The 14,491-nt window shown below is 45.0% G+C and overlaps 1 protein-coding gene and 1 long non-coding RNA gene across 2 annotated transcripts in view; both read right to left on the reverse strand.

Annotated features, from left to right (window-relative positions):
- Positions 1-2,605: 2,605 nt before the first annotated feature.
- Positions 2,606-14,491, reverse strand: part of LOC128408723 (zinc finger protein 850-like) — a 38,835-nt gene continuing 26,949 nt past the window's right edge. Inside the window, exon 8 of the mRNA XM_053378747.1 lies at positions 2,606-8,217. Coding sequence (XP_053234722.1) covers positions 6,741-8,217 — 1,477 coding nt within the window. The 3' untranslated portion in view covers positions 2,606-6,740. The remainder of the gene's footprint in view (positions 8,218-14,491) is intronic.
- Positions 10,627-14,487, reverse strand: LOC128408965 (uncharacterized). The gene is made up of 3 exons (XR_008329166.1): positions 14,384-14,487; positions 11,793-11,875; positions 10,627-10,673 (listed from the first exon to the last, which is right to left on the reverse strand). It is a non-coding gene; the product is annotated as an uncharacterized LOC128408965 (long non-coding RNA).

The raw sequence follows: 14,491 nt of genomic DNA on the forward strand, positions 1-14,491 counted from the left end.
GTGGTTTTTATGTTCCAAAGCCATGCTCAATTAACCTATGTTTAATATAACACACACACACAAACCAGTTCGGGTCAGATTTGCAGCCTACTTCTGTGTAATCTAGTGCTGTGTGATGTAGTCCATGCCCTTCACAGTTCTTTTGCTCTGTGAAAGAGGCTTTGATTTTTCTGCCCCATTTTTGTGGCGCTTGACCATTTACTTAGAATTTCTGCTGGTGTGTGGTTTTAAGGTCACCTTATCACCGCAAGGCACCCAAGGGTGGCATGTACGTTTTCCTTTCCAGCAAATGTTTCTACAGCACTCTGCAGCCTCACCGGCTGTTCATGGCTCCAGGATTTGAAAAAGACGCATGGGAGGAGTTGCTTCATAATTCCCTCCCTTGGGGTTTAAACACGACACCTGGGAAGGCTGCAGTGTATGGTGAAAGGATTTGTAGAATGATCTGCAGAATGTATTTTAATCTTGTGAACTGACCCTATTTTTATTTATTAGATTTATATACTGTCCTTCATCATAAGATCTCAGGGCGGTTCACAAAGTAAAAATACAGGATAAAAACACGAACAGAAGTAAAACAGCAAAACTATAACCCGTCCTCATGTTGCCACCCTCCAGACCTCATGTGGAGGAGACACACTAAGGACCCGAGATGTTTGGATGAAGGGTGGTATTTAAATTTAATAAATAAATGAATGAGATACCCCTTGGTCACTTCACACACAAAAAGTTCACTCCGGCAAAACCCCTGTACTTCACCCATGAGACTTTCATTGACATTTCCCTTGCCTTTGATAGCTTTGGAATGCAATTTCTTTCCTAGTTAATTGATGGAAGATGGTTGAGGAAAAAATGCAAGAGAAATTTTGGGCACAGCATTACTTGTACAGTCAGATGTATCCAAGTTCACTGAAAGCAATGGGCATAGGTTGCCATCTTTTTGTACCCATGTGGCATATTTGGAATTTTGAGAAAGTGCAGTGTGTCCAGTCACAAAATGGCTGCAGCGGAAGTCTAGCTTAACACAAAATGGCTGCCACACCTGAAAGAGAACAAAAAGCGAAGGGACCAAATATGGAGTGAGCACGTCCCCATCAAGTCAGCCACTGTTGTACTCATTCACACTCTTTGTATCTCTCCTCTGTTCAGAATGAATGGGAGTGCAATCCTGACACCCACTGAAAGGCGACCATGTTTAAGGGGCATGTCCAATGTACAAAAAGGAACTGGGCAGGAAGAGCAAATGGCCTCTCCGCTGTGGATTTTTGAGGGAACATTTTATGAGAAGTGCTGTGGGTGCTATAATAGGTACTGATGGACTCACTGACATATTTAAATGGAGTAATTGTTAACAAAACGAGGTGTTGCCTTCTGCATAGTCAATATAAGGCAATTAGCAGTCCTATGTAATTTCTATTGTAATGCTCTCTCGATATAAATTGAGATTTTGGGAGGTGGACATAGGTTTGACTTTAATGAGGGGCTACAGACAAGGGACTGGGGAAGCTGTGGCCCCCCAGATGTTGTTGGACAAGCCTCATGAGCCACAACCTGCATTGCCGAAGATCAAGAATGATAGGAGTTGTGGTCCAACAACACTGCTAAAAGGCAACAAGTTTCCCAGCCCTGGGTCAGGTTATATGATTTCACTGCAAAAGGTAGTGTTTTTATTTATCAAGAAATGACGTTGTACAGAAAGATAGAAATATTCTGAGGGAAACTACACATACATTCAACACAAGAGATTTTATTTTAAATATATTGATTGTACGTTTGTTAGATCTTCTAAAATACCAATTTAAGATTTGTGAAGAAGTGTATAAATAATTTACTCAAATTAGGCCTCATTTTGTTTCCCATTTTTTTAACACTCAAATATTAGGTAACGACATTAGGGCGGTCATTAGATTTGGGGCAAGGTGTCACCAGTATCGTGATGATATCCAGCTCTATATCTGAATCAGGAGCAGCTGTGCATATTGGCTGGTGCCCGAACTATGACCATTCCTGGACAGAGATAGCCTTGCCATGATGGATCACTAGTTATACTAGTAACCTCACAATGAGACTACTGCAATGCAATGTAGGTGGGGATACCCTTATATCTTGATTTAGAAGGTACAGTTAGCTCAAAATGCAACTGCTAGGATGCTTAATGAAGCTTTACACATATCACACTCATGCTGAAATCCGCTCTGGCTTCTTTTTACCAACTGAGTCAAATCCAGTGTTTTGTTGCTGACATTTGAAGCCCTGTGGAACTTGGGACCAGGATGCCTAGTAAGACTGCTTCCCCCAGTACAGACCAAGTCAATCTCTGAGATCTTCCGACAAAGCCCTTTATGATTGGCCAAGGAGCTGATTAACAACAACATATCGAGTTAACTACAAATACAGGGTGAAATCAAAGGTGGTTTCCCACTTCCTCCAATGAGTGAAATATACGGCATGTACTCCGTGTGAAGTGCTTTCCAAGTTATTCCACATCTTGCAGAATACTTTTGCACGCCAGCCCAATCTTTGAATGGTGCGAGATTCCAAGGGTTGCAAGCACTTACCCAGGATTCATACTTGCTTTTGGAATGAGGCACAGTGGAGACTGCTGTGTCTTTATGATATATGGTTTATTTACACATATATACAGCCTGAGCCTATGTTGGCAGGGTTCACAGCATTAACACCCCAAAAGGGTATTGTTTCGCCCATAGCCACAGCCTTGGATGCAAGCAGAATTCAAACATTGCTCTCAAACATTGTTCTCCCTCTATCTCCAGCTAGCTGCTTTCCTTCCTAGATAAAATCACTGCTACCTGTGCTCCAAACTCTTGGCTTTTTCAGTTAAGGGAGCCCCCTTCTCCTATGTCTCACACCAAGTCACTTAATCCCACTTAATGGGTCATCACCCAAGCTGTCACCTCACTAAAAAGCTTGCCTGGCCATTCCAATAATTAGAAGACTTGATTAAATTCTAACACTTGCTAGATCCAGGGATTAGAGGGGTCTGGCACCCAGTTTAACACCCCAAATGCATAACACTACTTTTTTGGAGACAGCGTGATAGCAACATTTCTAGTTCTGGTTGTCACAAATTTATCGGTTTAAGAATAAGAAGGTAATTCCAGACTGGCCAAATGTCCAATGTCCATTAACTTTGCTGCCCAAGTTGACATCTTCCAAAATGCATATTCTCAGTTTGGAACCATGCTAGAAAGCTGATCATGGCTTAATAGAGAACTATGATACCCAAAGTATCAGACTAAAACCTACATCCCGAGAAACACCAGGCAAAGTGAAGGCTACTTGAAACAAAATCCGCACAGGATTTATTTTGTACAGCCTGTGATGTGCCTTGTTGGATTTTACCGTTGTTTGAAGCTCCCTCAATTTCCCCCCTCACATTAGGTTTTCAATTCCTATTATAAACATTTTAGCTTTCACCTGTGCCCTTTTCAGCTTTTGTTTTTCCTCACTGAAGTTTTTAAAATATTGCATTTATTGGGTCTTCCCCAATCTTGGCACCCTCCAGACATTTTGGACTACAAGTCCCATCATCAATTTCCATTAGCCATGCTGGCTGGGGCTGCGGGGAGTTGTAGTCCCAAGCATCTAGAGGGAACCACATGAGAACACAAGAGCCCTGCCGAGTCAGGCCAAAGGCCCATCTAATCCAGCGTCCTGTTCTCACAGTGGCCAACCAGACGCACAAGGGAAACTTGCAAGCAGAACCTAAATGCCAGGGTACTCTCCCCAGCTGAGATTCTCACCAGTTCAGAGGTGTACTGCCTCTGACAGGAGAGGTAGAACATAGCCATTGTGGCTAGTAGCCCTTGATAGCTTTGTCCTTCATGAATTTGTCCAACCCTCTTTTAAAGCCATCCAAGTGGGTGGCCTTCACTACTTCTTGTGGGAACAAATTCAACGTGCTGTGGGAAGAAATAGTTACGGAACAGTCCTGAGTCTTCCATCTTCATTGAGTTTCCTCAAGTTCTAGTATCATGGGAGAGGGAGAAACACTTTCTCTGACCCATTTTCTCTACCCCATGTTGAGGAACGAGGGTGTCAACTTGAATAAAATATGGGGGGGGCAGGTAAGCCACCTGCCCCACATAATCGATCACAAGACGTGGCACACACCCACCATTTGAATGGCAATCCTCATTAACTTTTGGTGAGCGGGCCCCTCAAATATTTTATTGGGGGGAGGCGAAGGGACTTCAGCCCCTAGGAGTTGGTTCCTATGTTGAGGGAAACTGCTGAATAACATTTTCTGCAACACATGCAAACTACAAAAATAGGGTCCCTGGAGGGTTAAAAGAAAGTTTCAAGCCACAAATTATATTTTCCCCCAAAGCATTCTATTTATTTTTACTTTATTTAAAATCACACTCTAAAAGTACAGATACCCAGCAAGCATGGGGCTCTGCACATACTTTGGAAGAATAACACATCACCTTTTTGGGTGTTTAGAATAATTTTTTAAAAAACAACACTGCTTCTGTATACAGCAGGCAGACATCTTAACTATAATTAGATTTGGGGATGTTCTGGTGTAAACAGGAACAGGGGCTTAAAGGAACAGAGAAACACAGGCTGCTTGAGGCATTCCGCTTGACATGAGGGCAGAAATATCTAGGGTTGGGCGGCAAGAGTTGGACCTGCCTCAAATGTCTCCAGGTGCACCAGAGGCATGCCTGCTCTTCACCCAACTTTTGTGTGAAGGTCTATAGGGGGCTTGTAAAAACATTTGCCTGAAAATGCTTATAAGCTTCCTCACTACTGGGAACCTGCCTTGTCAGGGGCAACTGTAAGGCTTGTAGGCCTGTTCAAGCAAACATGCTTAAAGGCCCTCTTCAGACCTTTGGTTGGGTGGGTATGTTTACAACAATGGGAGCAGGGCAGACAACACTGTTGCACTTGCAGATCAAGATGAACGACTGAATAAAGCTATATTAGATACTTCTCAAGCAGTCAAATATTGAGGCAGCTATCTTCTGTCCTGCTCGTTGTGTGCTTTTTTTTAAGGGCACCTCTGAGTCTTTGACCTGCCCCTGAGACGAGATTGGGGCTAATTTTTGTACCTCCAACCCTCCCCAGTCAGCGCTGCACCCCTTCCAATCCTTTGCCCGTCTCAGGTCTCTCACATTTGCCTCAGAGGGGGCATTGCTCATGCTCACAAGAGAGCAGAGACACAGAGAGAAGTGGAAGCAGAAGACATCATGGAGCCCAGTTACATGTCCCCATTCAAGGAAGACAAAACTTATCCCAGATTAAAACAATAACTTAGCATTCACAGAGCACTTTCTGAATGTCCAAAGCGCTCCACGTAGAATATCTCATTAAAATCCCTATAAGGAAGCTCGGTATTATTATCTTCATACTGCGGTTGGATAGGCGGCTGAAGCTGAGAGAAATGTGCGCCTTGTTTCAGGCCAAGAAGTCCGTTCACGGCAGAGGCGAGATTCAAGCCAAAGTCTTTGTGGTTCATAACTCAGGCAGCCACCCCATACCCTATACCTGGGGTCAGCTGCTATCCTATTATTACTTTAAAACCATTCAACTCAGCTAAAAAGAAAGGAAGATCATTAGATAGGGAAGGAATTAACACTGGTATTTTAAAGCTCTGGTGTTGTCGTGAGCCCACAATGCATGCTAAAAAAACCAAACAAGGTGAGGACCCCCCGTTTGTTCTCAGTTAATGCCAGACAGGCCCTTTACTGAAGATTTCCCACACTGCCTTTCTTCTGACCAGAGCGGACGCCAAGGAACTTGAACGCTGAAAGCTGTCTTACATCGAGTCAGGGCACTGGTCCATTGGGCCCCAATAATGTCAACTTTGTCAGGCAGCGGTGTGCTCCAAGGCAGAGAGAGAGATCTTTCCTATTTTCAACCACCCGAGACTTATTTTAGCTGTAAACGTCAAGGACTGGAAATTGGGCCTTCTGGACGCTGTGCTCTTGAGATATGACCCCCTCGCCAACTTCAGCAACACCTACAGTTCAGAGTCACCATGTCTTGGGGGTGATGAAGGCTCCGACTCCCAGTCAGTCAAGACTCCATTGCCTACTATCAGGGTAAAAACAAGACAAGGGGCATGTCAGGCAGTTCTCTTTCTTGCTCCCTCTTTTGCCTTTTTCTCACCGCAGAGAGTGGCAGCGTGCAGACACACAGGAAATCCCCTTGATGACGCTTATTAAGTTTATGCTCTGCCACAACAGAGAAAATGGAGGGTGCTGGCACCATTACAGAGCTTGGTATTAGGTTATAGTCTCATTGTCTTCTCTCTCTCTCTCTCTTTTCCTCAGCCACCTATCACAGCTTCCAAGAATTTGGTAAAAACCAATCAGAAACCAGAGGGCATCGAGAGAGAGAGACTCAAAATCCATAGGAAAACTCGAGAGCTGACCTGTCTGAAGGTGTTGACAATGGGACGACATTTTAAAACGAGTAAAAAGGAAAGAACACGGTATAGAATATAATCTGAGGAAGATACTAGAATCCTGTGAAGAAGTGGATGGAGAGTAGGAGCCAGGTGGGGGAAAGGACATTTTAGAAGAAAACTGGCAATTGTATCCTATGTATTATTTCCCTGATGATAATCCTCCAATTCAAGTGTTGGACAAAAGTTCCTTTGGAAGACGGAGAAAGGTTTCCTATTTCACGATACCTGGCTTTACTTATTCTATAGTGGCTATAATTATGGAGATGAACTTCCAACGGAAAAGCATTTTTAAAAAATCAAATCACACTGTGTGGGTTTTCTGGTGCCTGGTCAAATGCGAGTTCCGATTGAACCTTCTCCCACATTTGAGGCACATGAAAGGTTTCTCCCCTGTGTGAATCCGCTGGTGCTTCTTAAGGCATGAGCTCTGACTGAAACATTTCCCACATTCGGGGCACTTGTAGGGCTTCTCTCCTGTGTGAATCCTCTGGTGCTGGATCAAATCTGAGATCCCACGGTAGCTCTTCCCGCACTCGGAACACAGGTAAGGTTTTTCGCCGGTGTGGATTCTCTTATGCACGACGAGGTGGGAGCTCTGAGTAAAGCACTCCCCGCATTCTCGGCAAATATAAGGTTTCTCTGCTGTGTGTATTCTTAGGTGTCTGATGAGATGGGAGCTGACCAGAAAGCCTTTCAAGCAGACAGGACAGCCAAAAGGCTTCTCTCCCGTGTGGATTCTCTGATGAGCGACAAGATTGGAGCTCACGCTGAAGCTCTTCCCGCAGTCAGGGCACACATACGGCTTCTCTCCAGTGTGTATTCTCTGATGTGCAATAAGGGTTGAGCTTTGGGAGAAACTCTTCCCGCACTCGGGGCATGTGTAAGGTTTCTCTCCTGCATGGATCCGCTGATGCTTAACCAGGGCTGAGCTGTCGCTGAAGCGCTTCAAGCATTCCCGGCAGACGTAAGGTTTCTCCCCCGTGTGGGTTCTCCGGTGTCTGATAAGGGGAGAGCACCGTTTGAAGATTTTCCCGCAATCGGGGCACTTGTAGATTTTTCCTACCTTCGCGACTGTGGCTTTGCCAGGTTGTACGCCTGCTCCTTCTACCGGCACAGCTTTGCTCCTTCTCTTCTTTGGGACATAGACTTTCTGGCTCTCAGGAACAGGCTCGCTATAACATGGCTCATCATCCCCAGGAATCTGGAAAACATTTATTTCATATTCCTCAAGAAGAGCCTCACCCTCTTCTGTCTGCTCATAACCTTCTGCCCGTTCATAACCTTCATAACATTCTGCCTGTTCATAACCTTCTGCCTGTTCATAAGCTTCGTAACATTCTGCCTGCTCATAATTTTCTGCCTGTTCATAACCTTCATAACATACTGCCTGCTCATAACCTTCTGGATCTTCAAAACCTTCTGCCTGCTCATAACCTTCTGGATCTTCATAATCTTCCGTCTCTTCATAAGCTTCTGTCTCTTCATAACCTTCCTCTGGAAGAATCTCCTCTTTTACGAAATAGTCATCGTCCACTTCCTCCACGTGGATTGCCTCTTTCTCCCAATCCTCCTCTTCCTCCTGGGACCCCTCCTCCTCTTTCACCCAGTTCTTTTCCTCCTGGGGGGTCTCCTCTTCTTTCACTAGATTACCATTCTCTGCTTTCTCCCGGGGGACGGTGACTTCTTTCACCAGCTTTCCTCCCTCCTCCTCCTCCTCTTCTACCTGGGAGATCACCTCCTTTTTCAGCTGCGGCTTCTCCTCGCTCATCATTGCTAAGCTGCCGGAACAAAGAGATATGCATCAGTTTGGAACATCAGCAAAAAGAAGTTATGAAATCAGTGGCACATCTGAAGGATAAGCAAGGCAGGTTGTTTGCAAGGAGGTGCTGCTGCTCAGATTAAATAAGAGGAGTCAGTGAGAGACTACTCAGCGGTCTCGCATGAGGCTTTATTTTACCAGCAAAGTGTATCTGAAAAGCTACCTCCTTCAATGTTAACAGCTGCAGTCTAGTCTGGGAGGTGGCTTTCTCTGTGGCAGCCCCTAAATTGAGGAACTCCCTTCGTAATCTGGAGCGTCTAACCTTTCTGGTGTACTGTATAGCTTTGGCTGTATGCTGAACATGCAGCTCTCTATCTCGGCTGTTGACAGTTAAGGCATTTTGGTTTTGGGACTCACTTATTTTGCTGACTCTATGCTGCCCTGTTCTGGCTGGAACAATTTTACTTGTTTCTGTAATGACTGTGTACTATGCTCTTGTACAAAAAAAGATAAAGGATACCTGGACGGTTAAGTCCAGTCAAAGGTGACTATGGGTTTGCGGCGCTCATCTCGCTTTCAGGCCGAGGGAGCCAGCATTTGTCCACAGACAGCTTTCCAGGTCATGTAGCCATGACTAAACCACTTATGGCGTAACAGGATACCGTGACGGAAGCCGGAGCGCGTCGAAATGCCGTTTACCTTCCCGCCGCAGCAATACTTGTTTATCTACCTGCACTGGCATGCTTTTGAACTAGATTGGCAGGAGCTGGGGCAGAGCAACGGGAGCTCACCCTCTTGCGCAGATTCAAACCACTGACCTTCTGATCGGCAAGCCCAAGAGGCTCAGTGGTTTAGACCACAGCGCCACCCCACATCCCTTGTAACCCACATCAGGACTTTATGGTGACAGGTAAGAAATAATAAACAAATCTCAACTGTTATTTAGCCCTCCCTGCAAAACAACCAATAATTATTAGCATTTGAACTTCAGAGGGTTCGTGGCCTTTCACCTCCATTATCTCCATCATCTGTACAACAGCCCTGTAAAGTAGGCCAGAAGTATTATTACCTTTACGCTGCAACTGGAGGAGAAGACAGATAATGATTTTCTGAAAGTCACTTAGTAAGCTTGTAACTGGGGGCTTTCTGAGTCACATCTTATACTCTTAACCACTTTGTAGCACCACCCTTAGCAGCTGCAAAAAAAGAAAAGAACTGTTTAATGGGCAATGGGTTGTGTTTCTTCTTTAAAAAAATATCAATTTAAAGTTTATTGGCATAAACACATACAGAATACAATGAAAATAGTGGATATGGCAAATAAAAATAGATGTAAAAGTAGAAAAATAAAACACAGATACAGATGAGGGGTAAAAACCCCCAATAAACTACCAAAAATGTAGTACCACATTCAACTGTTGCATATGAGAAGAAAAAGGTGGGTCAATTCAGTTCTCAGTAAAACCTTTCCACAGAACAGGGGATTTAGTGGGCTGTTCAGTTGAATTTCTGAATACAAGTTTAACCAGTGTTTCCTCCCTTATGTCAGTGAGGAAAAGGAAAGCAGAATCACCATCTATAAGAGAACTGTAACACCTAGCAGAGATTTAATTCATTCTGCAGTTCTGCTAACTTTATGGCTATAGCATCCAGCCTACTTTCTGTATATTATAATTATTTCTATTGTATTGGTTGCATTTATAACCTGCTTTTCGTCCATGGAGCAAGGTGTCGTACATGGTTCTTCCCCCTCTCCCATGCTATCCTCAAAACAACCCTGTGAGGTAGGCTAGGGTGGGAAACAGCGATTAGCCCAAGGTCACACCACACACTTTGTGTAGCATCTTGCTGCTGAAAAGTTCTGGAGAACTCAGAGGTTTCCCACACTTTTGTGATATTTCAGTTGGTCATAATAAAGATGTTGCCCAACGGTGAATCTAGGGGTTACCGCATAGCTGTTAACAGCTGGCTGGAACTTCAGAGGTAAATTACACCCCCTGTTCTTTAGCTCCAGTTATTCAGCCCAGGGAAAAAGCTGAGGTACATAGGTTTGAAGGGCATATATTTATTTCAGAAAATGTATATACCACTTGATTTTTTTCAGGGGGGGGGGACCCATAACCTCCTAATAGTTTACAGTAAAAAGAATTAAACAATGAAATTATCAATACAAAACAGTAAGGAAAAATTATTTAAAATATTTTAGAAATAATGAAAATTAACAATAAGCCAAAAACCAGATTAAAGCACACATCAACGTTCTATGTGTTAGGTAGGATAGGCTATGCTAAACAAAATTATTTTTAAGAGGAGCCAAACAAAAGAGTACAGTGAAGGCACCTGCGTAATGTCAATAGGCAGGGAGTTCCGAAGTGTGGCTGCTGCTACACTACAAGACCAATTTCTTACAAATGCAGGACGAGTGTAGTGTGACACCTGTAACCAAGGTCAGTTCTGCAGATCGAAGTGGAATGCCTGCAGGATTGTGGGGGGCGGGTGGGGAGGCAGAATCAGGGAGACACTGAATGCTAGTATCAGAAGGTGCAGGCAGCCCCCATTTTGGTGGAGTGGTCACCTAGAAGAACCAGGCCCCTCGGGAATCATTGGGAGCAGGGAACCTTGAAGACCAGGCGAACCCAGTTGTAGCTGGGTCTGGGCGATCAGCCTACATAAGCTCTCAGCTGAAGACTATTAATAAAGATAAAGGGACCCCTGACCGTTAGGTCCAGTCGTGGCCGACTCTGGGGTTGTGGCGCTCATCTCACTTTATTGGCCGAGGGAGCCGGCATACAGCTTCCGGGTCATGTGGCCAGCATGACTAAGCCGCTTCTGGCAAACCAGAGCAGCGCACGGAAACACCGTTTACCTTCCCGCTGGAGCGGTACCTATTTATCTACTTGCACTTTGACGTGCTTTCGAACTGCTAGGTTGGCAGGAGCAGGGACCGAGCAACGGGCGCTCACCCCGTCGCGGGGATTCGAACTGCCGACCTTCTGATCGGCAAGTCCTAGGCTCTGTGGTTTAACCCACAGCGCCACCCGCGTCCCACAAGACTTACATCACAGCCTTGTTCCTGCTTCCTACATGGACTGACCTTATGCTCCTAAGCCTTTGCTTTTGCTAACTTGTCTGTCTTTGGAATTGCTCCGCTGTGTTCCACCTTGGCTTTGTTTCATGACCTTGCTATTGGATCATGCCCCATGTTGTGACTGTCTCAGTGCCTGGCTTTGGCTTCTCTTCAGCAACCCTGCATCTCTGGACTGCCTCGATATCTGAATGCTCTCACAACCCTCTGGAGTTTGACCAGCCCCGGTCCTGGGGTACAACTTCCCCATCTTGCTTGTGGCTTGGCGACCAAGCCAGGACCAAGCAAAGATGCGAGGTCACCCAGTGTGATCTCCACCCACTCTGTGCTAGCCCATCACTCCAACCACTACACTTTGGGAGGCGAGGAACTGGTGGCCCTTCAGGGGTTGTGGGGCAACAGCTGACATCAGCCCTGGTCATGCTGCCTAGGGCCAATGAGGGTCCAATGACATCTAGTAAGGGGAGACAGCATCTGTGTTGGATATCAAGGGGCGGTTGGTTTCTCACCTGTGCTGTCCCACGTCCAGTCCAAGGAATCTTCAGAATGGAGTTGGTGCAATGGGCATTATGCGGATGTTTATTTCCTTGTGCTGAACAGAATGAAAGATTATGAGTTATGGGGGTGTGGAGTGCATGTGTACAAACTCAGCAGTGCTTAGTTTATTTTGTTAATGGTCTTAATGTTGTTTTGCAGATTGTAAATGCTGCATCACTAATCCTATGACGTCTGCTTTGATTGTGATGTTTAGCTTCTTTGTCATTGTTGCTGAAATTTAGTTGTTGCTAAAATTGCAATAGTTTCACTGATGATTTGCTAATTATCCTATAGGATTAGTGATTTATTTGTGATGCTCTATTATGTGCTATCGTGTTATTTATCATTTGTAAGCTGCTTTGGGAGTCATTTGAATGAAAAGAGGCCTAGAAATGTAATAAATCAAATCAAATCTGGAAGGCCACAGGTTCCCCTACGTCAAGATAGGTTGTGCTTCTTTTCAAATGAAGAGAGTCACCTTCAGAAGGTCATCCATCCGAATATTGCATATTGGGCCTGCAAGGACCCTGACTAGCGGTGCTGGTGGCAGCTATGTTGTCTAAGACCTAGGAATGTGCTAATCCTAACAGTAGTATGATAAGAGACTGCTCAATATGTGTCCAATGAAGAAGCTGTGTAGCAGGATGAGACTCTTCTTCAAATCTAATCTCAGCCATTATTATTATTATTATTATTATTATTATTATTATTATTATTATTATTATTCAGGGAACCAGGTAGACAGCCTTCATGGTAGTGGTGCCTGCCCTCGCATCAAATGTCAAGGAGATAAATAGCTACATAACGTTTAGAAGACATCTGAACACAGCCCTGTATAGGAAAGTTTCTAACGTTTGATTTTTTTAATATGTTTTTATATCTTTTGGAAGCCACCTAGAGTTGCTGGTGCAGCAGATGGGCGGGGTACAGATAATAAAAGTATTATTAAATTATTATTATTAACTTGTTAGCACATTTTTATGAAAACTTACATGAAAACATTGGCATTAACTATTGAGTAAACTTGCTTAGAATAGTGGCTTTAGGCAAGGCACTACTTATCAGCCTCCCACCCAACGCAGTGAGGCTATACAACTACTAGACTACCTTCCAGAATTGCTGAGTATAATCATGCCTGTGAAATGTTTTGAATGCTAAAAAAAAAGAGTGTGCTATATAAATGTGAAGCATTGTTATTTAGAAGGCTAGGAGAATATATTATTCAGGAATATTGCCTTCATAAAAAGAACCCTACTCGATCAGACCCAAGGGCTTATCTAGTCCGAAATTGCATTATCACAGTGAACAACCAGACGCCTCCTACTTGTGAGCTCCACCAACTGGTTTTCAGAGGCAATATATCAATAATGATGAAGTGCCTAAATTGCCATACATTTGTCCGATCCTCTTTTAAAGGTGTCCAAACTGGGGGTGGGGTGGGGAGGTCATTTCTACCTCTTTTGGTAGTGAATCCAATCGCTCGCGTCGGTAGGACGGATTCAATTGTTCAGGAATGTCATGTCATTCAGCTCCACGATGACCTCAGCATTAACATAAAAGACATCTCTTCCGAAATGACCATGTGTCAAAATCTCCTCCACAGAGTGGAAAAGTACCAATTAGGGAGGTTATGTGCTAAAGCCGTCCCCCTAATTTGCTATATTACCACCTGGGGGGGGCTATTCCAGCAAGTGTGTATTGGATCCAGAGATATGTATATTGGATCCAGAGATATGTATTGTATCCAGGCATAATAATAAGTGCCCAGAGGCACTTTGCTTACCAGGTAGATCCTCAGAAGGACCGCTTGACAGGTTCACTTTCCCCCTCTCTGAGCTCCCTTCCACTTACAGCAAGCAGGAATCCCAAACGCTTTTTACTTGGAAGTAGGATCTATTGGTTCTGATGGGCCTTGATTCCAAGTAAATGCCTTCAGAGATGCAGTCCCCAAAGCTCACTGGAGAGCGCTTAATCATTCCAACTGTGGCCACATTTTGTTTAAAAACCCCACGGTTGTTCTCTGCATAGGCTTAAAGGTCTCCTTCTCCACTTCCCCCCCCGCCCCATTTTTAAGGGCTGAGCCTTGATCCAGAAAGCAAGTCCTTCAGCCTCGAAAATCAAAACCCACTCGGTTAGTCGGGTGTGAAAAGAGATGCAGAGGAATCCAGCCCAATAATCCCCGATGCAAATCAAGCCTGATCAGCCTGGCTGAACTCCAAAATTATCATTATTTTAAACCTCATCTATAGCCCCCCGCTCCTCCCCGCACGCGATTTCCCTCCTCCTCCTCCTCCTCCGCAGCCTTACTGCGATCCCTGCATTGCAGGGGGGCTGGACTGGATGGCCTCTGGGGGATCCCCCACCCGAGATTCTCAATCACTGCCTGCAACCTCCGGTGGCTCAGGGGTTAATAATGGCTGCAGCGTGCGTCGCCCCCTCCCCACCCCTCGGACCCCCCACCCACCCACCCCCCAAAAAACACCACCACCCCCAGATCTCCAGGGACGCGCCGCTGCAGCAACTTCGGAAGGCTGAAGCCACTCGGCGAGCAAAAACGAATTACCTCCGCGGAGGAGAGGGAAAGATCCAGGGACGGAGCGCAGCCTGGGATCCTTTTGTTCTTGCTCCTTTCTCCCCCCCCCCCCCTCACTTCCCACCCCGGATCTGCTGG

This window comes from Podarcis raffonei, chromosome 2 (genome assembly GCF_027172205.1).
Source record: "Podarcis raffonei isolate rPodRaf1 chromosome 2, rPodRaf1.pri, whole genome shotgun sequence".
NCBI lineage: Eukaryota > Metazoa > Chordata > Lepidosauria > Squamata > Lacertidae > Podarcis > Podarcis raffonei.